General features: G+C 44.4%; 1 protein-coding gene across 4 annotated transcripts in view; it reads right to left on the bottom strand.

Annotated features, from left to right (window-relative positions):
• Window positions 1-572: 572 nt before the first annotated feature.
• Window positions 573-20,228, bottom strand: part of wwp2 (WW domain containing E3 ubiquitin protein ligase 2) — a 41,973-nt gene continuing 22,317 nt past the window's right edge. For 2 of the 4 annotated variants that reach the window (XM_037452408.2, XM_037452407.2), the window contains exons 10-24: window positions 18,612-18,786; window positions 13,569-13,623; window positions 12,078-12,159; window positions 9,833-9,961; window positions 8,383-8,461; window positions 8,197-8,268; window positions 7,478-7,566; window positions 6,070-6,229; window positions 3,317-3,450; window positions 2,795-2,935; window positions 2,577-2,697; window positions 2,203-2,307; window positions 2,015-2,111; window positions 1,461-1,533; window positions 573-1,200 (exon numbers count right to left, since the gene is read on the bottom strand). In XM_037452408.2, coding sequence (XP_037308305.2) covers window positions 1,101-1,200; window positions 1,461-1,533; window positions 2,015-2,111; window positions 2,203-2,307; window positions 2,577-2,697; window positions 2,795-2,935; window positions 3,317-3,450; window positions 6,070-6,229; window positions 7,478-7,566; window positions 8,197-8,268; window positions 8,383-8,461; window positions 9,833-9,961; window positions 12,078-12,159; window positions 13,569-13,623; window positions 18,612-18,786 — 1,612 coding nt within the window. In that variant the 3' untranslated portion in view covers window positions 573-1,100. Of the gene's footprint in view, window positions 1,201-1,460; window positions 1,534-2,014; window positions 2,112-2,202; window positions 2,308-2,576; window positions 2,698-2,794; window positions 2,936-3,316; window positions 3,451-6,069; window positions 6,230-7,477; window positions 7,567-8,196; window positions 8,269-8,382; window positions 8,462-9,832; window positions 9,962-12,077; window positions 12,160-13,568; window positions 13,624-13,811; window positions 14,117-18,611; window positions 18,787-20,228 lie in introns of those variants that run through there. The other 2 variants (XM_037452410.2, XM_037452409.2) reach the window with 2 other exon arrangements.

Here is a 20,228-nt window from a genome sequence, read left to right on the forward strand (position 1 = left end):
AGCAAAAACAGCGTCAGTAGATATTATGTTAAAGTGACGTAGAATAAAATGTAACAAGCAAACAGTATCAGCTCAGATCTAAAAGGTACAAACAGAGCGGATAAAACACTGTATGGAGATTATAATGATGAAAACTCGCTAATTTATTAAAACACATACAGAACGGTAGAAATATTACTATTAATAATATTAAAATTATAATACTCAAATACTGTACATATATTTTTAAGTGGTTCTATATATTTTTTTATTTATTTTGTGGCAATAATGAATCCCTCAAAATTATGCTGTTTAAATCACTCTAAATCGATACATGATCCCCTCCAATACGAACTTCGACAAATGCATGTTTAGAGAATTTTAAACCACATTTTCACAATTAACTTAGAGGTCAAACAGCAATGCAGAGTCAACGCTAAAGGTCAAACGTAGAACATGCCGTGTGTGCTGTGCTCATGTCATGCTAACACCGTCATTGTTACAATGTTAGTCTGTAAAAGCCTTTGCTCTTATTTAAAATATGTAATAATACTGTATAACGTGTAACAGTTGCTCAAAAACCAAAAACCAAAGCAGATTGAAATCTCATTTATTTTCGTTATGTACAGAAGACAAAATGCAGACTAACAAAAAAAATGAAAATAAAATCACATTCCATCTCACTTTCTCATGAACCGTTGTGTACAGACACACACGTGCTCTCTCTCTCTCCCCTCCCGTGGTCCTCTCTGGGAGACACCTTATGCTGCAGGTAGCTGTGCTGCTACTGGTTTTCGGTGGGTCTCTAAGCGGTGAGTGGAGGTGTGTGTGTGTGTGTTGGGTACGGGGGGGGCACACTCTAGGCAAATAAAACCGTCTGCCTTCCTGTTAAACCTATATGGGCATACACAATGGCATCAATTTGGACACACACACACACACACACACACACACACACACACACACACACACACACACACACACACACACAAACCCCTGGGTGAGCGGCCATAGACGACGGATTATTTTTTTTAGCTCTGTTACCAAATGCAGAAATGATAATATTAATAAGAAAAGAACGATCCTATTTATGGAGCGTTTCTCCTGTCCAGAGGGCCGTGTCACTCCTGTCCGAATCCCTCCGTCTCCTCGATGGCGAACAGCAGCTTCTCCCGTAGCTGCTCCAGGCTCCGGTAGGGCGGCAGGTCCAGACGGTTGAAGCTGTGAGGACGACATCATTGCTTTATTCAGCGTCAGTTCGACACTATCAGAGAGGTCAGTGGGTCTCCACTGAGTCCTGTCTTTAGGAGAAGAACTCTCAGACTGAGGGAGACCTACGTTTGATACATTCCCGCTTTGTTATCATGCCGTTTGCTCACTGAGATCAGAACTCACAGCTCTTTTCACACATTGAAAAGAGAAGTTGTGCCACGGCCTCACAGACTTGTTTCCGCTACATGCGAGAAGAGGCAGCAGCTTACCACGTGTGGCTTCTTGGAAGCCAGGTCTCCTTCCCCACCTTGTCTATGCAGAACTTTTGGGGACCATTACTTCCTGCACAGGAAGAAGAAACAAATTCATCAAATAAGTTATTTTTCATCACAATGAAAAAGACATTTTTTTAAAACCATGAATTAAAACAATCAATTATGAAAGCTGTAATTCAAGACTTAAAAAACCCTGCAGCCTTTTAATACTGCTGAAATATATATAATATATAAGATTGTATATGTTTCAACAAGTTACAGTCACCAAGCTTCTCTTTAGAATTGAAGTACTTGTTTTATTAATCCATTTCCTTCTGCTTATAATGTTTTCTTGACCAATGTGAATTGAGTCTTATATTGATCCTTCAAAATAAAAGCTTTCCAATAAGGGCAAGGAAATATAGAATCTGCCGGAGGGGGGCGGACTTTATTCAGCTTAACGTCAAAAAGTGAAAAACAGGAGAGCAGCAGAGTATGACACCACACTTAGAGAAATAAATTGAACTTCAACAAATACTCAGTACAACTCAAAAACCACACCAAAGTACCTATGAGCTCAGCGAAGCCTCCGACAGGCAGCCGGCAGGTCCCCGTCACAAACTGGAGCAGACGGATTCTCTTCTCGTTGTCCATCTCTTTCACCACCTGCAGGTACACAACTCCGTCACTCCCTGGACCGTGTGTGTGTGTTTGTGTATTTGGATCAAGGCCCTCTGTAGCCACATTGGGTCCGTACCTGCCAGAACCAGTGGATCTGCTTGCTGTTCTTGGTGTAATGTCTGTAGATGGTGTTCTTCTGCCAGTCGGCCATATCGATCTCCTGCATCCCACACAGCATCAGCTGGAACAGACAGAGTGCCGGTCTTTAGGACAGTGTGGACTGAACAGCTCCTCCAGAGAGATTCATCTCTGTGCTGGGACGGGATTTATTAACTAAACCAACAGAACTGACAAAATCTAGGCATGGACAGATGTCCAGTACATCCAGTGTAACTTATTGTTAAATAATTAAGAGATTTTGAAGAAACAAAAAATTAGAAGCTTCACTTCTGGCATTAAAAAATGCTTTAAAAAAAGAAAGTAAAAAAAGGCCACAAAGCGGCTCCTCACCTCCAGCTCCTTCTCGTCAAAGTAGCGGAGCCACTCCAGAGGAACCACTTCGTTGAAGCCGTCCAGGAAGGCTTTGGTCTGCTCCTCCACGCCGCGCGTGAACCTCCAGTCCGTCAACAGGCTGTGGGGGAAGGAAGAGCGGCCATCTTAAAGACTGGGCGACCCCCGTACATCTCTGGGTCTCTGAAGGCTGCCACTGACTGGCTGCGTGAACTCACGTGATGTACTCCTCCTTGTTCTCCTCCGTGACCAGCTCGTTCTCGCCTTCGTCCTTCAGCTGGTGGGTGGAGACCTTCCCAAGGATCTCCATGTCCTGTGCAAAGTACAGCTCCACGCCGCACTCCTCCAGATTGTTGTCTCTGCAAACACACACACACACTTAGAAAACTTCAATTCAAAAAAAGTCAATTAAAAAGTCAAAAAAGTCAAATAAAATGTTCCCAGGTACAATAGAGACGCCAGTCTGTGTGTGGGTCCCTGTGCCGATGAGAGGATCCAGGGGCAAAGTCCTTTGGGGCAACTTTGTAATTTGGGATATACATAATACATCCAGCTCCTGAGGGATATTAGCGCTGCAGCTTGTGTGATCTCGTCTTTGTAGTCAACTACTTTCACATCGACAGACACATCTTCCTTGAGTCACAAAAACAAAAAGCTAGAAACGAGGCCGGAACAACAAACAGACCATTTGTCCTCTTTCAAGCAGAAAGTAAGAACACCCAGTGAGCTGCGATACTTACTTGACCCACATGATGGAGTTGTAGAACTCCGGGTCGATGGACTCCAGGTCTTTGAGTGTGGGTTTCTTGTCCAGCATCCGCTTGTAGAAGGGCAGCGTGAAGCCGGTGTCGATGAACTTGCCGTGGTACAAAGCCTGTGGGGGACGGGTCCGTGCATCAGACACGAGTAGAGCACAGCTGCCATGTTACTATTGGATGGTTGGCGAACGTATGCTTCCAATTGGTTACAAATACAAAGAATCCCCAGTGGATCGCTTCATGCCCATTTAAGTGTTGTATTTAAGCCAGTCTACTTCAAGCTGAATGAGGAGTCATATCATTCACTCCACAGCCTCTTATGACGAAACTGATCACTGATAATCAACAGTGTTGGGAAAGTTCACTTTCTACATGAACTAGTTCAAAGTTCAGTTCACAAATTTTAAAATGAACTAGTTCAGTTCATAGTTCAAACTTCAAAATATTTGAACTAAGTTCACAGTTCCAACTAGTTTAGTTCTTTTTTTCCATATGTTGCTGCAAGCTATTATTTTTCAAAATTATTGCCACAGCCCAGAACCACAGACAGCAATTATTTTATCAGTTTTAACACTGAAGCTATGCATCAGATTTCATCTTCATATCCAATTTTGAATCCTTATCCAACCAGGGCTTACATTAGCATTGAGGGGACATCATTTCCCCTTTGTTGCTTTATTATTGCTGTCCATTCACTCCACACTAGCAGCAGCTGCAGCGTTCACCCCTACAGTACATTCTCAAACACTCGCTGCTTGAATGGTCTTTTTTAAATAAGGAATAAAAACACGACAGTTATCATTAAGGTGCAAATGTTTGCAAAGAAAGGTCAGATTCCTCCCATCCTCGTCGACCTTGTCAGTAACTTCATAAAACTCATTCAAAGTATAAGCCACCTCTTTGCTACAGGTAGCTGTCGCCTCCATGCATTTCTTTTTTTTTTTGATGACGCATGCGCGGTGCGACGCTGGAGGCTGGTGTTGCCAGATTGGGTGTTTTTTCCGCTACTTATTAAGGCGCGTTTATGGTGTGTTTTCTATAGAAATCTGGCACCCCATTGAATGATGTTAACTTGAAAGAACGTGCCGTTCACAGACACCAGAATGAACGAGTTCACAGTAACGTTCATCGGGCATTAATACAGTACGTTCAGTTCACGTTCGCCCAAAATATAAACCAGTTCATGAACTATCGTTCATTGAACGCGTTCAGGCACAACACTGATAATCAATGAGATCGGACATCGTAGCTGCTGCCATGTGCTGCCTTATTTCCATGGTGACAACTATGAGGAGTCTGCTCCAAACACACATATTATCCTTGCTCTGTGTGTGTGTGTGTGTGTGTGTGTGTGTGTGTGTGTGTGTGTAGTGAGCAGACTTGGCTAGATGGAGTGGTTTATAAAAAGCCAAGAACAACGTGACTAACCGATTTAGACTGTTCTGTCTTTTGTCTGTCGGTATCCAGGGACATGTAGGACCATGTTTCTGTCTCACAGCCGCACGCACAATAATAAGAAAAGAACCATATCCTTTATTGAACCTTTCTCCTGTCCAGAGGGCTGTATCACTAGAGAGAAACCTTTGTAGGGGAATTCAGCAGGGAGCATTTTTCATACTAAATATAGGCACCTGCTGGGCGTGGCAGTGAGGTCATGGCGTGGGGGAGGGGCGGGTCGGGGTGTCGATTTTATGACCTACAGCATTCTAGTGTTCGATTCCAGAGAAGGAAAAAAGAGACATTATGGTACATTTTGTAAACTATATATATTTGTTGATCTAGACAATAAAGACCCTCGAGGGTTTGCAATAAATTCTACACCTTTGATGATAGCAAAGAAAGGCAGGCGGTCCACAAAAAAACCCACATGTGGGAACAATGTTTCAGTCTGGGAACTATGAGGAAAATAGTAAAAGTCTGGTTTCATGGTTTGTACTCGTTGGCTTGAAACAACTCGTCTGAGATGATGCTGGCAGAATCAGGGATCCCTTTTAAATCTGGTTTTAAAGCCCATTCTTACAGACCTGCTTTGATGTGATGTATTCTGTTTAGTGCTTTTATTACTGTTCTTAATGCAATTGGTTGCATGTGTATCTGTGATTGAGCGTGACTTGTGCGTCTGTCCACGTCTAGTCTGGTTTTCTGCAGCAGCAAACGAGACACTATTTCTGGGCGCCGTGCTCCAGCACCGCTGGTGGTGTTTTACTTCTTTTTGACTCCTCACTCACTTCTCACAAGCCTACTGCACACGTCCCGCTGTGCACGTCCCGCTGTGCACGTCCAGCTAGCAGCGGCTACACAAGGACTTAATGAAGTGTGTTTACTCCGTCTTACAGCCCATTAGTGTCTGTGGGGTTTTATTGTATTGACATGTTGTTTTGCTTATTGCACCGTTTATGTTTGTCTTGCTTTACTTTGGCCTCACTGTTAAGCTTTCTGCATCAAACCGCACCGCATTAATGCAGCCGGACCAGACATATCTACCTTTGTTTATTGCCTTCTTCTTCACGCCTGCTTTTCAACCAGTTTAAGGGACTGATGTGCTATTGTGGCTAATTTACCCTCAATTTGTCTATCAAAATATTTAGACCTTTACAATAATTAAAAATACAGATAGGTCAGTTAAAGAAAAGAGTTGTGCGGTGCTGTAAATGAACGAACACACACACACACACACACACACACACACGAAGCGGCTCGATGACTTGATAAAACTATTCCAGAGTGAAGCTCACCATGGCGATGAAGCGGCCGATGAAGCGGAAGTATGTGAGGTGGTCGGGGTTGATGGAGGAGGCGGGGTTGATCTGCAGGCAGTAGTTGTTCTTGCCGGCGTACTCAAACAAACAGTACATGGGGTTCAGCACCTCATGGGACAGCAGGAAGAACCATTCCCTGCACAGCAAGAGGGAACATTGCAGGAGATATGAGAGGCTGAGCGACCCCGCAGGGACCGGTCCTCTCACTACATAAACTACTGCATCAGGGCTGATGACCACAACTGTGCATCGTCATCAAAGACCAGTTCAGAGGAGGCTCATCACACAGACAATCAAAACACATGTTGAGGTTGGTGAACAGCAACAGATAATATGGAGAAAAAGACACAGCTTGTGAAAACAAGACTAGTACATTTAATTCGAGGAGGGGACATAAAATAGAAAATTAAATCAAACCCTGAATATCAAAAATCCCAATAAAACTGAGGAATGACGCATTGTGTGTCTGAAAATAGCAGACAATCAAGTGCAAGCGATTTCAATCTTATTCATAGGCCAGAGGATACCGTCATTAGGTCGAACTTTAACTGCAAATCAAGTACCATTTTAATTGAATAAACTCTCAAATAAAAATAAAATTCTTAGTTAAATAAAATTAGGGAAGAAATCCAATTCTAAATAAATATCCCCCGGAATTGGATAAAATTCTGAATGAATACAATCTTGAATAATATATTTGAGATGGATAAAGAAGAATAAAATACCCAAAATGTGTAAAGACTCCTCATCTCTTATTGAGTAATCTTGTGTAGACCAGTATTCAAAAAAACAAAGCTTATTTCTGGATTGTAGCATACTTAAGAATATACAATATATCAACAGCGTTAATACATAAATTACATGTAGACAAAACACATAACATAAATAATGAATACAACAGAATCAAATAGACACAAAGGGACTGTGGAAGGATGCATGTTAGACAGAACGAGGACCACCACCACCTGCTGCACCAGCACACCTAGCGCTCCCAGGGGCCCCTGCACTCCCCCACCGGCATTATGGGAGGGGTATGGACGGACGGATGGACGCAGACACCTCACAACATCCCGTCCGTGGTTCTACCCTGTGGTAGAACAGCATGATGTCACCTACCATAGGGTAAAACCACTGACGTGACACCGGAGACAGAGACAAAATGGGACAAATGAAACCCAAACAAACGGGAAACCAATTGATGGGAATGTCGCCAACACAAAAACCACAACATATAAAGAGAGAAGGACCAGGACAGCAGCAGGGGCAAGAGGGGGGCGGAAGGAAGGAGGACCAAATGTAAAGTTATGCAATAATAAGGATATTCGCATGCTTAATGATGGAAAGAAACCCGAGGAGGAGGAAGAGGAGGAAGAGGAGGCCTCACCTGGCGATGCCGCCGTAGTCCAGCCCCTCCTCTCCTCTCATGATGATGTAGAGTCTGCGCCGAAGGTCGTACGGCTTTACATTCATGATCTGACGACCAGACAAGAGGTAGGATTTCAGAAATCATCACCAGAAATGGTGAAACAATAAATAAGTTATAAAAATATAATATTATAATATGTTAAAGCTGTGCGTCAATTTAGTGGAATTATCGCAAAATTAATTTGTACTATTTCTGTTTGCATGTTATACACATATTTGATTTACATGTTACATTGCAATTCTTTAAGTGGGCAACAATATTTGAATATGACCTATCAACACGTAACATTGGAATACTTTCAATGGGCTCTTAAGCTGTGTAGGTTTTTAGTTGAAAAGTATCAAACTTATTTTTTAAATAAACAGAAACACTTTCTGTAATCTGTGGTCATACCAGTAAACTGTAATGTTGGTCGGGACGTGGAATTACTTTGAAAGGATGGATTTCTATATTTGCAGTAAAACTTGAGCTTGGCCCGTGTTGCGTTATATAGTTATATTGTTATATTGTTGGACTGTGCTCGAGTCATGAACAAAACTGATATATATCTTTTGCAGCAGCATTTTCATACAGTTAAAAAGGCCTGGTGAAATATTGAACTGCCTGCAGATTGAGTTCACACAGTACTTCGTATCCTGGTCAAACGTCGGTGCATGGAGTGTGCGTTGGCCTCTGACCTGCTGGAACGAGTCCTCAAACAGCGTCTGTCTGGACACGGAGATCTTGACGTGGCTGGGCAAAGCGTTGGACTGGACGATAATAAAAAAACATGCATCTACCAGTCAGAGAGGGAACCATTCACAGTAAATCTGTAATGCATCGGTTGTTAGCAGGTGCACAACATGATAGACGTTCATACTCACATGGCACAGGAACCTGAACTGGTGGTACTTCCACCTGAAGCTACGGTCGTAGGCACCGGGTGAACCGCCTTGCCGTGACCTGCGCACACACACACGCACACACACAGTCATTTTTGACGCGGTCAAAGTTAAATTAAAAAAAACTTGATAAATGACAATAAACTGACAGCCTTGATGTCTTATGTTGTTAACTGGTCATTGTGTCAGATGATCAATTAAAATGTGTGGGTCCTTTTTCCTTTTATAAAAAATAATTGAATTTGTTTGTATTTTATGTTTTGAAAATCATCGAAATGACACAGTTCATCATTGCCTAAAGCCTTAAAAACAAACATTAGTAAATGATTATCTTACCCAGTCAGGAAAAGCAAAACAATCAAAGCTCACAAAACGACGTCATCCTACACGCCTCGATCAAGGTTTAAAGATTGTTTTACAGTTAATGGAAGACAAGATATCCAAATGATAAACCTCATTCTGACTGTTTGTACCAAACACATGTTTCAGTTCATTCGATTTCTAGTCATGATTGTGCCGTTTCCATTGAGGTGATGTCTTTTAAACTGCTCCAGGTCTCGGGAGTAATTAAGGATCCGTCATGTTCCAGGTTTGAGGGCCCGAGACCTCAAATATCAAATTCACATCGACCATTTCTGTCTGGGTCTCAAAAACAGAGGTGAGTCTGGGCCTGCAGCTGTATTAGTATAAGCCCCACCAACCACAGCGTGCACACACGCGCTGGGTATCTGCCTTGTCAGCACCAGCGTGGCTGAGACCCGGAGAGAGACAGTTAGCTAGACCATGGGCGGGGGGGAAGAGAGAAAGAGAGAGTGAGAGAAAGAGAGAGAGAAGAAACGGGGCCTCGGAAAATGGAGACCATGCTGCATGAGAACAGTGAACCCAGCGCACTAAAAACACGTTCAAATATGAGCATGGAAAGCTGCTTGCAGATGCCCACGACTCGAGCTAGAACACACTGAAAAGACACAAACACAAGCGTGCACACACACACACCAAGGCAGTCTACAGCGGATCTGCTGTTGCACATTCTCCTCACTTGTGTGGTGAGATTTGAGACAGTTTCAAGGCAAACATCCACAGGCTGAGGGGAAGAGGTCTGTGTGTGTGTGTGTGTGTGTGTGTGTGTGTGTGTGTGTGTGTGATGTTGCTGTGAGGTTTAAGATGATTCTGTCTGTTCCAAAGAACATTTTTGAAAAAGAAACTAAAGTTAACGGAAAAAACATGGGCTCAATAAAGATGCAGCGAAAATGAAAAGCAGCATATTATATATTTCTCACACAGTGACGGGGTTGTTTAAATAGATATTTGCAATGTCAGACCTGGACTAAGTGACTGTGCTTCAAATGAAGGAGGAAAAAGAAGATGATTTCTAGTGGACTTTGCCGCACTAGAAGCAGGTTTCGGGAGGAAGGGCTGAGAGAATATTTACCCTGACTCAAACCCGGGTCGGGGGTCTTTAAAGGTGGTGGTGCGTGAGTTGTGGTCCACAAAATATCGCACTCCCTCAGCGGTGTACTTCATCTCCCAGCCCGGGGGCAGGGGGTGCTCCTTGATCATCCTGCAACAGGGAGAGGGGGGCAGTGAGCACGGTCCCAGCCCAAAGGAGGGGGGCCCCGTCCCGGGGATGAAACTTACACACCTCCCCGCCACCCTGAGGATCTGAGGCCCGACAAAACCCCCTCTGCTGAAGACGAGTGACTCTGAGAAGCTTCAACCAAAGATCTAAAGCCCATAGTTTCCCTCTTGCCTGTGGAGCGGCTCCTCGGTCTAGCTTTGGACAAACGCTGCCTCTTCTCCAAGACAACGGGGCTCGATGACGCTCAAAACGCCACAAAACACGAGCGCAACATCCATTTCCAGAAATCATGAGCCACGCAGTTTCACGTAGGAACAATTTTCTTTCCCCGAGTGTTCCTCCATGAAACGAGTCTGGAGTGAAGGCAGACGTCTCTGTAGCAGACATCAGATGGCTCTACGGGTAAGAGGGAGCATACAGAGTTTGGCTTGGTGTGAACGGTCCCCTTAATGTGGCCTTCAATAACCCAGGTGGCAGTTTGTGGCCCTCATGTGTCACAGAAAAAGGAACAGGGAGCCAGCTTCAAAATAAAACCTTTTAATAACTCGTCCAATCATCTGGACAAATCGATTTGTTTTTGGTTTGTTGTGAACACTGAAGGTCATTTAACAATACGGAAAAATATGTTCTGCAGCTGAAATCAAACCCCCTAAAAAAAATCATCAATCCACAAAAAACCTTTACCAATCACATATGAGGAACTTATGGAAGTAAATTTGTGTCATCGGGTTTTGAAAGAAAAAGGTGATTGAATCTCTATCACTGAATATTTATGTATTGAAATAATGTAATGTTTTTCAACGTTAAAATATTCAACTGCAAAAAATTCAACATTAAAAAATTCAACTGAAAAAAAATTCAACTGCAAAAATTCAACCGCAAGTAATTCAACCACAACATCCGTGAACCCAAGGAAGAGCAATCAATTCAAGATTCAAGATCAGGAGCGTGCGTCAAGCAAAAGGAGCGAGCACCCAAAACACCTTGGGCTTGTCGGCAGCATGGTGACCGGATTGTAGCCATGTCCAATGTCCAAAAAAGGATCCGACCACCGACCACTTTTCGCACTCGTTCACTAAAATTAATTCAAAACCAGAAGAAGAGGCGTATTCTGAGCGGCTGAACGCTCTCGTTTAACTTCCGCTTAGTTCATGTCCAATACAGTCTGTTAATGTACAAATGTCAGCTGTCTATTACAGAATCTTACAGACACAAACCACACTGATGGCATGAAGAAGAGTTAAAGCCCCGTTATTATTGGACATGGCTACAATCCAAAGCCAAAGGTGTTTTGGGTGCGCGCTCCTTTAGCTTGACGCACGCTCCTGATCTTGAATCTAGAATCGATTGCTCTTCCTTGAGGTCCCGGATGTTGTGGTTGAATTATTTGCGGTTGAATTTTTTGCCGTTGAAAAACATTCAGATACATAATTTCAATGCATAAATATTCAGTGCTAGAAATTCAATCACCTTTTTCTTTCAAAACCCAATGACACAAATTTACTTTCATAGGAATTTATTACATAACATTTAGATTGAGTTTTAATTAGGCTTATTACACATTTCTGATATGCGAAAAACAAAGTGTTGTCAACTGATGCTGAGGTTTTGTTTTGTGTAAATAGCGTGTGTAGAGAAGCTACACCGAGCTGTGCCACCTGGGACGTGGCGTCACACAGAGGAGACGATGCCCTGCTCCTTCCACCGGAGATCCTAATCTGAACAGCCGCAGGCTGCGTTAATGGGACGTGAGAGGACAGGGAGTGTTTGAATGATAAAAGGATGCCAGAAAAAATGATCAAATGGAAGGCAGATAGAGCATCAGCCAGCAGCCCCCCTCCCAAGAAAAGTCCACAATTTGGGTTTCTCTAATGCTGTTATGAGGCAATTTGTAGAATATGTTTTGTCCTGCAAACTCACAAATACAGCGAGCCAGTTTTCTTTGAATTGCAGGACGAGCCCTGATCAGCGAGGAACTACTTCCTGTGTGTTAAATTGTCTTCAGTAGCCGCACACACTCAAAGCAACACACCAGCTAACGAGCAGGCAGGCAAACACACACCCACACAAACACGAACACACACACACACTCTCTCACCCTTGGGTCCGGGGATCGTCCCACTGCGTCGTCCGCGTGTTGTGGTTGACGAAGTAGATTCTGCCATTGTCCTGCCGCTTCTCTGTGGACAGAACAACATTTGTGATGTTTAAATGTGACGCCATGACGACATCATCATTTACCTCCGCAGAAATAACCCTGTTGATCCACCCAAAGTCCCTCTTCTCTTCTATGAGAGACAGTTATTTCCAGGGTCTCATATGACTCAATTCACAGTTAATTGATTCAACTTTTTTTTTCCTACACCAAAATCCATAGGATTCTAAAAACCTCCACAACAAATACTCAGGAGATCAACCCCTGGGTTCTCTCTCTCTTTTGGGATGAACAAGAAAAAAAAATCTCACCACCACGATAGAAAGCCAGCGAGCCGGTGTGATATTTCACCGTGGCTTGATTATAAATACTTCCCCGGGGTAAAGCCGCATGCGTGTGTGTGTGTGTGTGTGTGTGTGTGTGTGTGTGTGTGTGTGTGTGTGTGTGTGTGTGTGTGTGTGTGTGCGCGTGTGCGTGTGAGAGAAAGACTTTCAGTTGGTGATGAGTGTGTCTGAATATCAGAGTGACCGAGTTGTTGGGAATATTAAACATTAAGCAAGGATTGAAGACAAAAGCAAATCGTTCAGATTGAGAAGCTTAGACACCAAATAACAACTTATGAAGTGTGTGTGTGACGCCGACAACACACACACACACACACACACGGAGCTGGTGCCCCATCCTCCTCCTTCCATTGCCCCCAACATCTTTTTCTCATTAACAGCAGTGTGCGGAGGGCCCAGAAACAGTAGTGCTCATATTGCACCCCCCCGGCCCTATAATATCCAGTTTGACCCCCACCATCCCTTCTCTCCTTTAGTTTCTTTCATGCGCTGCCACTCTTCTCTCCCACGTTTCCCTCTTTTCCTCAATGTCTCTTTTTAAATTTTAAGCCTTAAAAAATAGTCAGGAGGGGAAGCGACCGCAGAAGGAAAACAGAAAAGAGGGCGAGCGAGCCGGAGAAGCACATCCGAGCCAGCGAGATAATTGAGGGACCGCAACATGCTGAAAAGGCATCACGGGCTGAGGGTGAGGTTCTTTTAGAGGTGGGTGAAAACGTTGGATGGTGCTGGCTGCAGAGCTCCTGTACAAACGCATGAATAAATGTGTGATTCCACACGCGTCCCACTGCATCGGTCATGGACGAACCGTCGTGATCAATAACAAAGACTCTGATTTGCACTGAGAAGAAACAGAGAATAAAACTGCTGATCTGCTCACTGGGGCAACAAGGAAAAAGCTCCATCTAAGCGTAAAATCCACAAAACCAGCATCAAATGTGCTTTTATAAAAGAAACGCTGCAAACCTGAAGAAATGCAAAGCGCAGTTTCAAGAAGTTTAACTGACCGAATGGACTCCCAGCCATATGTGCCTCGGACACCTCTGGCAGGTACCGAGGTGTCCGTGTGAGGAGAGAGATTCAGCAAACTTACCCCATCCAGTAGGCAGCGTGCCCAGAGGGTCGTTCTCCACCGGAGCTCCGGAGGGCTGAGGGAGGAACAGAGAGAACACAGCCCTGGTTAGGAACACCTTTTCCCATTGCTCCTTCAGTGTTTGTCCTCCCCACATGAGAAAGGACTCCATCCATCCATTCTCACCACCGCATGAGGATGAAGAGGAGAGTTTTTGGAGAAAGAAAAAATATGATTTCTTTTTTTTAAGGCAGCAAAACTCACTCAGTAAGGTTGTCCTAGACTTCTATGATTAAGTCACTGATTGGCCTCGCTGACTCGCAACAGCAGGCGTGTTGCCTGTGCGTAAGTCGGGCATGCTGTTGTGTGTGTGTGTGTGTGTGTGTGTGTTGAGGGTGGGAGGGGGGTTCCTCTCTGCTGCAGCGGTGAGGGGCATCTGAGCGAGCTGGCCCTCGGTGGCTCGTATGCCTCCCAAAAAAATGGCACGCTCGGTAGGAGGATGAAACAACAACGCTGTTCCAATGAGCTCACTGGCTGGACACAAGCCCCGCCCACCCCCCAGGCTTCCTGCTTACCTCCTCGAATACACCCTGCTCCCCCCCCCCCCTCCTTGCTCCACCCTGAAGTCCTCCTCCTAGTTTCTGGCTCTCTTCTAGCGCTTCTGTGAAAGTAGGCAGGGAGGTGCGATGTCTGAGGGAACTAAGGGGAACATTCATGCCTGTTCCAGACTGGACACCTCCACCCCCCCCTCCTCCACCCCTACCCCAACCCAGCCCAGCACAGGCCTGACAAAAGGCACCTTTATTCACCCTGGGCCTGGAAACCACTGTGGGGTTTATTCAGCCTGCACTCACACACACATACACTTTTTCTTCAGTGTGTGTGTGTGTGTGTGTGTGTGTTACAAATTTTCCACACCGTTGTGCGCGTGCTAGTGTGGAAAATTTGTCTGTGGAAAACTGGGAGTCAATGTGTACGTTCTCATGTCGGAATACACACAAACGTGCATGAATATATCAGCTTGAGTGGAAAAGTGGCTGAAAAGGTGCTTGTTGAGAGTTTAGAGGCCAACAAAAGGGCGTTTCATGCTACTGATGTTTCTTTGCTCTAGGTGAAAAACACTGTAAAACATCTGATGCTGGTCAGCGTTGTAAATAACGTTTTATCATTACAAGCCTTTACACCACCAGCTAATAGAAAGGGGTATGGGCTACCAGGACTAGTAACACACGCTGCATTTGGTACGTTTGAATGCTTTTACGATGGCGGATAGTTAACTAGCCAGCTGGAAGTGAGTCAGCGCTTTCCTACCTTCCTGTTCCCTTACAGTCTGTTTTTTTGTTAGATGCCCGGAATAAAATCTGTGGTTATATAAAAATGCTATAAAAAAATAGTGTTTGCTAGCAAGTGGCTAAATGGCACTACAACACTAGTTCTCCTTGAGCTTAATTATGCTGATGTGATGCCACGGCTAGTTTGTTTATAGCCATCCAAATATTTGATAGAAAAGTGTATTTGGCTTCGATCTTTACTCTATGGCTGGTTATTATTTGATTTTTTTTTGCACAACAATACTGTTTCCCTGAGAAGCCGTAAAGTACAGTATTATGCAACAAAGTCAACGTCATTTCACGCAGTCTTTCCCAAAAAGAAATGTGACTGTGCCCATTTAAAATGGCCTTGTCATGGAAACTGTGAGAGGGTCTGGGATGGAAAGGATGGGGCCCTCTGGAAGAGCGAGAGCGGGCACATAACAGGGTTAAAGGGTGTGTGTGTGTGTGTGTCTTTAGGTCACTCCCATCGACAGCCAATCCATGCCCCACCCGAATGGGCTTTTCTGTGCCTAAAAAAGGTAAAAGGAGAATATAATGATATAACGACATGATGACTTCATCCTGGCTCAGACCATTCAGCTCCTCAGCAGCTTCCAGACAGATCGAGCCTGAAGGGGAGGAAAGTGAGGCCCGGAATACAAGGGAGGGAGAAGGAAGAGAGCGGGAAAAAGCAGCATGTTGGCAGAACCATGTGAAATAATGACTGGGTGTTATACAGCACCCGTTAAAAGTGTGGACACATTGTCTCAGTCAATTCTATGAGAAAGTGGCGTCCAAACTTTTGGCTGGTACTGGAGATCCGGAAAAATAAAAAAGACCTGGAAGGCAGAGATGGAAGCGAGTCGCTTCGAACGCGTTGGGAACACTTTTACCGTCAATCAGGCAAAAGGCAGACTAGACTTTGTAAAAAGTTGGTTTCTTCTGACTGATATATTTATTTCACGCTCAAACACCAGTTTACATCCAGGACTGCCGGAGCATCCGGCCACTCTGATCCTCCAAACCAGTTGACTTCATATTACGATACACGGGTGGGATTCATTTGCAGATCAACCACTAAAATAGAACCAGATGGACAGTTAAAAAAAATTGTGCAATGAAATATCTCTTCTTTTAAGTCTGTGTCTTGTAGTAAGTTTGTATTTTAAAATGTATTATTTTGACTTCTTAAGAGAAGAAGCATTCAGTTTCTCTGCCCCAAATATCTGCAATAAACTCCCAGAAATCAGCAATAACTTTCACTTTCAACCATTTTAACAGCCTCCCCTCCCAGAACAAATGTTTAAAAAAAAAATGTAAAAAATTATATTTAATAATAATAAAATGTAATACCCCCCTCTGCCCGGTAAACCGAAATGACTACTAGCCTGTAAACCTAGGGGAAACACTGCAATGAGAGAAGAAAAGTTTAATTTCATTAAATAGAAATACTAGTTACAGTGCAGTGTAAACTAATTATTCAGTTATTTATTTTCTATTCTGTTGGTATTTTTAATGACTTTCCCTTGAACTGCCCTGTTGCTGAATCAACTTTTGAAATAGGCTTTCCGGTCTTAAAAAAAAGAATCTACAAAATTGGGCCAATTTGTTGACTGATTCAGCAGATTTGTTTTGTTTTTCTTTCTTTTAGTCCAAACATCATTGGTGCTGTTCATTGTCCCTTCATGGGACAAACGCTCACAAACAGCCTTTATTCCTACGGAGCTCCGGCGCGTTGCGTGTGCAAACATCGGTCATGTATGAGTTTCCTGTCGAGCGGTGAGAGTGATAAAACACAGGGCTGATTCAGGTGCTGCTGTTAGGGGTCCTTGTTCAAGCCTGAGCTGACAGAACGTCAGATGAGTGGAGGGAGGGGGGCAGAATAGAGTGAACGGAGCAAAAGACTGATGTAAAGAGTGAAAAAGTGAGATGTTGTCATAATGGGTTGAGCTGATAAAGATGTCTCTGTGCGAAGCAGAAAGGGGAGATTTTGAGAGAGGAGGACGAGTGTGTGTGTGTGTGTGTGTGCCTCTTGGGAGGGTTGTTGAGATGATGGAATGATTGGAGGGGGTGGGTGGGCAGTGTTCAAGGAAAGCATAGAGGTCAAGGAAAGGAAGACTGGTTAAGGTGAAAAAAAGAGAGTAGAGGGGGCGAGGGGGGAGGAGCCGGAAATGGCAGTTAATGACTCCAAGGCTCTCTGGGGCTCCTAATGAGTTGCAATTACTCTGCACACTCACACACACAAAAACAAACAGGCGCGCACACACACCACCATTGTGGAACAGTTACGATAGTGTGCATCACAAGAACTACAACACACCTGGTGCTTTACACAGTGGGTTTTCACTATCAGAGCTCTGCACTGATCAGCATTGCTTCATCTGAGTGAGATTCGATTTCACACAACATGCATTGGCATGACTCAGCAATACTTTCAAAGCAATCCTTTTTTATTTTAACTGAAAATGTTTCTCAGTGGATGCGCTTGGCTTTTGACTCAACAAAAGGTTCTGTCCCATTGTCATCTCTATAAACAATGCGCTCGGGATTCCATCGCTTACAACAGCATAACCTTCTTTAAAAACACAACAGCAAAGGCACAACCTCATGTCAACTGAGAGGCAACCTTCTGATGATCAGACTCATCAGCATGCAGAGCGCAGCCCTTTGACGTGTGTGTGAGTGTGTATGGGCACTCAATTTAAGAGGACGATCGGCCCCCTTGACCCTCTTTGGTTGTCATGTGCTACAAAGAAGAAATGTGGCACCTGACCTCCAAGTTACAGCCCTGTGCACGCACACACACACGCGCACACACGCACAAACACCTAACAGGAGAGACCAACACACATTGGCATCCACATAACATCTGCTACATGTCCTGATTTATGGTGAAAAGATGACGATCTTTCTGAGTAGGAGTATTTATAGCGCGTGCACACACAGTGGGGACATGTGGCTGTGTTCAGTCTTTTGTGTGCGCTCCCTTGTTCACACACACTGGGGCCATAAATAGACGCTGCTATCAGCAGGGTGGGCATTCCAAGACAGAGTGGTGTACTATCAACATGGAGAGCTGAGCTGCCCATTGGCTTTTCTCACATGCTGCACTGAGGGGGGGGGGCACCCAACCTGGACGTCTTTGTCCCGACGTGGAAGGCGCAGGGGTGGTGTCTGTTTGGTGAAGTGGTACCAACATCTCTCCCTGATCCAGGAAGTCCTCCCCAAAACAGCGGGTACACATACACGGTTTGGTTCTGAACACAAGCAACCGCCCAGGTCACACTGTGAAACCCACACCAAAAGCATCCCCCTGTGGCACGCTACGTCTTTCGAATGCATATCAATATTTTCTAACCCTGATATAGACATTTTGTTTGGCAGACCAAAAGTATTGCGGTTTGATAGCCGGCCCGGTGCATCCTACTCACTGACTCATCAGCACAGTACTTTCCCTGCTGAGCACAAGACCATTTTGGTTATAGCAATAACGTGGGTTTGGGGTTCAGCCTTTCACTAAAAGGAGTTGTGTTTCTGCACTTGCTTGTATGATTAACGGCCGGCTTGTTTGGATGAGGGTTAAAGTTCAAGCAGTGTGGGGAGACCAAAGAAGAGTAGACTCAACAGGCTGCATTTAGTTCCATGAGCACATAGGCGGTGGCTCAGTGGGTGAGAGAGCATACAGACGTTTTTTGGGGGACAAACATTTTGAATGACAGCGTCCTGAGGACCAACACACTGCATGGAGTACCTGGTAGAGGAAGCGCTGGCTGAACTGGTGCATGGCGCCCTGCAGCTGGTTGCGCTGGCTCTGCCACTGCTGGTAGTTGCGCACAGACTCGGCCGTGGGCCTCTGCCATGTGGTGGTTCTGGTGTTGTGGTCCACGTAGTAGAACCTGCCTCGCTGGTCCACTCGCTTCTCCCAGCTATACAACGGGGTAGAAAGGGTTGTGGCTTACAACATCGTTTTTGTTTTGTTAAACATTTAGGCTGTTCATAGCAACAGCACCAATTTAAAGAGAAGAAAATATATTGGCATATTGGAAAGAAAATATTGAGAGGAGGGGAATAGAGTGAGAAAAAATAAATAAATAGAAAGGGAAGAGAGGATGAACGAGGGAACATGGACAAAGGAAACAAAGAGGAGGAAAGTGGCTAAGATGCTGAAACCAAACTAAAACAGTTAACACTTTTACACCAATTCTGGTTTTAAATGGTTTCAAGGATTCATATTTTAAAGCAAATATTCACACAGAATCAACAGTAAACATGTTCCACAGCTCCAGATCAATTGAGCAGCCACAGAAAATGACTCCCAAACTTTAGTGTGAACATTGTAGTTCTTATTTGGCTACGGAGACATCCACACCAGCCCGTGTGTGCTGCTCCAGCCCCCAGCACCAGCCCCATTCCGCTTTACTAGAAACCCTGAAACAAAGACGTGTCAAAGCGCTGCTGGCGGCTATTCAGTTTAAGTAACTCTGGGATTGCGTTTCAGCGTGGACGGGCGCGAAAAAGCCATCCAAGATTCAGCGTGCCGTGTCCAGTGGTGTTAGTTCACGTGCGTTTTCATGCCCTCCAGTGTGGGGGGGAGCCAGGTTCTAAAAGAACCTCAGAGGTCATCAGAAAGGAAATGGCAGCCATAACGATGGGTAACAATGGGGGGGCGGCAGCGTCACTCAGACGTCCCTGTTCTGTCCCTGAAGCGGGACGTCTGGACACGGACTAGAGACACGCAGGGTCCACAGAAAGGCACACAAACGGCTGTGCACACACAGGCCGGATCCCCGGGATCGGCAGGACTGACTGCTGCTCCGCTCTCTATTCTCACATCTCTGACCTCAGCGCTACAGAATCTGGAAGAGAAAACAGCACCCACTTCCGTATGCTAACAAGAACACGCCGTGCAGATACCGAGCTTAGGTTAAACTCCATGAGCTTTTTAGAGGAGAGGACTTCACTACAGTCAGGATTAAAAACGAATCACCTTGTAATAATAATAATAATAGTAGTAGGTGTTTTTTAACAGCCAATGCAATGAATGAGTGAATCAAGCAGTAAAATAAATTCTAAACTTTACTCAGAGATAATTAGATATTATAAAATTGTCTTCTATACAACACAATGCTAAGTTGCACAATGCACATACAATGAAGACCCAATATCACGTTAGTGTGATATGAGACAAGATATCGCCTTCGATTTTGTAAAATGTACAGTTGACTTTTCTTGATTTTTTAGGCTGTATTATGGTAATGTAATGCAATTTCCAAAACTCTCCAGACACATATAGCTGTTCTGTTGTTTGAATCCAGGTGGCAAACGCCGGGCCCAATACTTACAGGACTTTAACCTGCATTCCCTCTAA

Source organism: Pungitius pungitius, chromosome 6 (genome assembly GCF_949316345.1).
Source record: "Pungitius pungitius chromosome 6, fPunPun2.1, whole genome shotgun sequence".
NCBI lineage: Eukaryota > Metazoa > Chordata > Actinopteri > Perciformes > Gasterosteidae > Pungitius > Pungitius pungitius.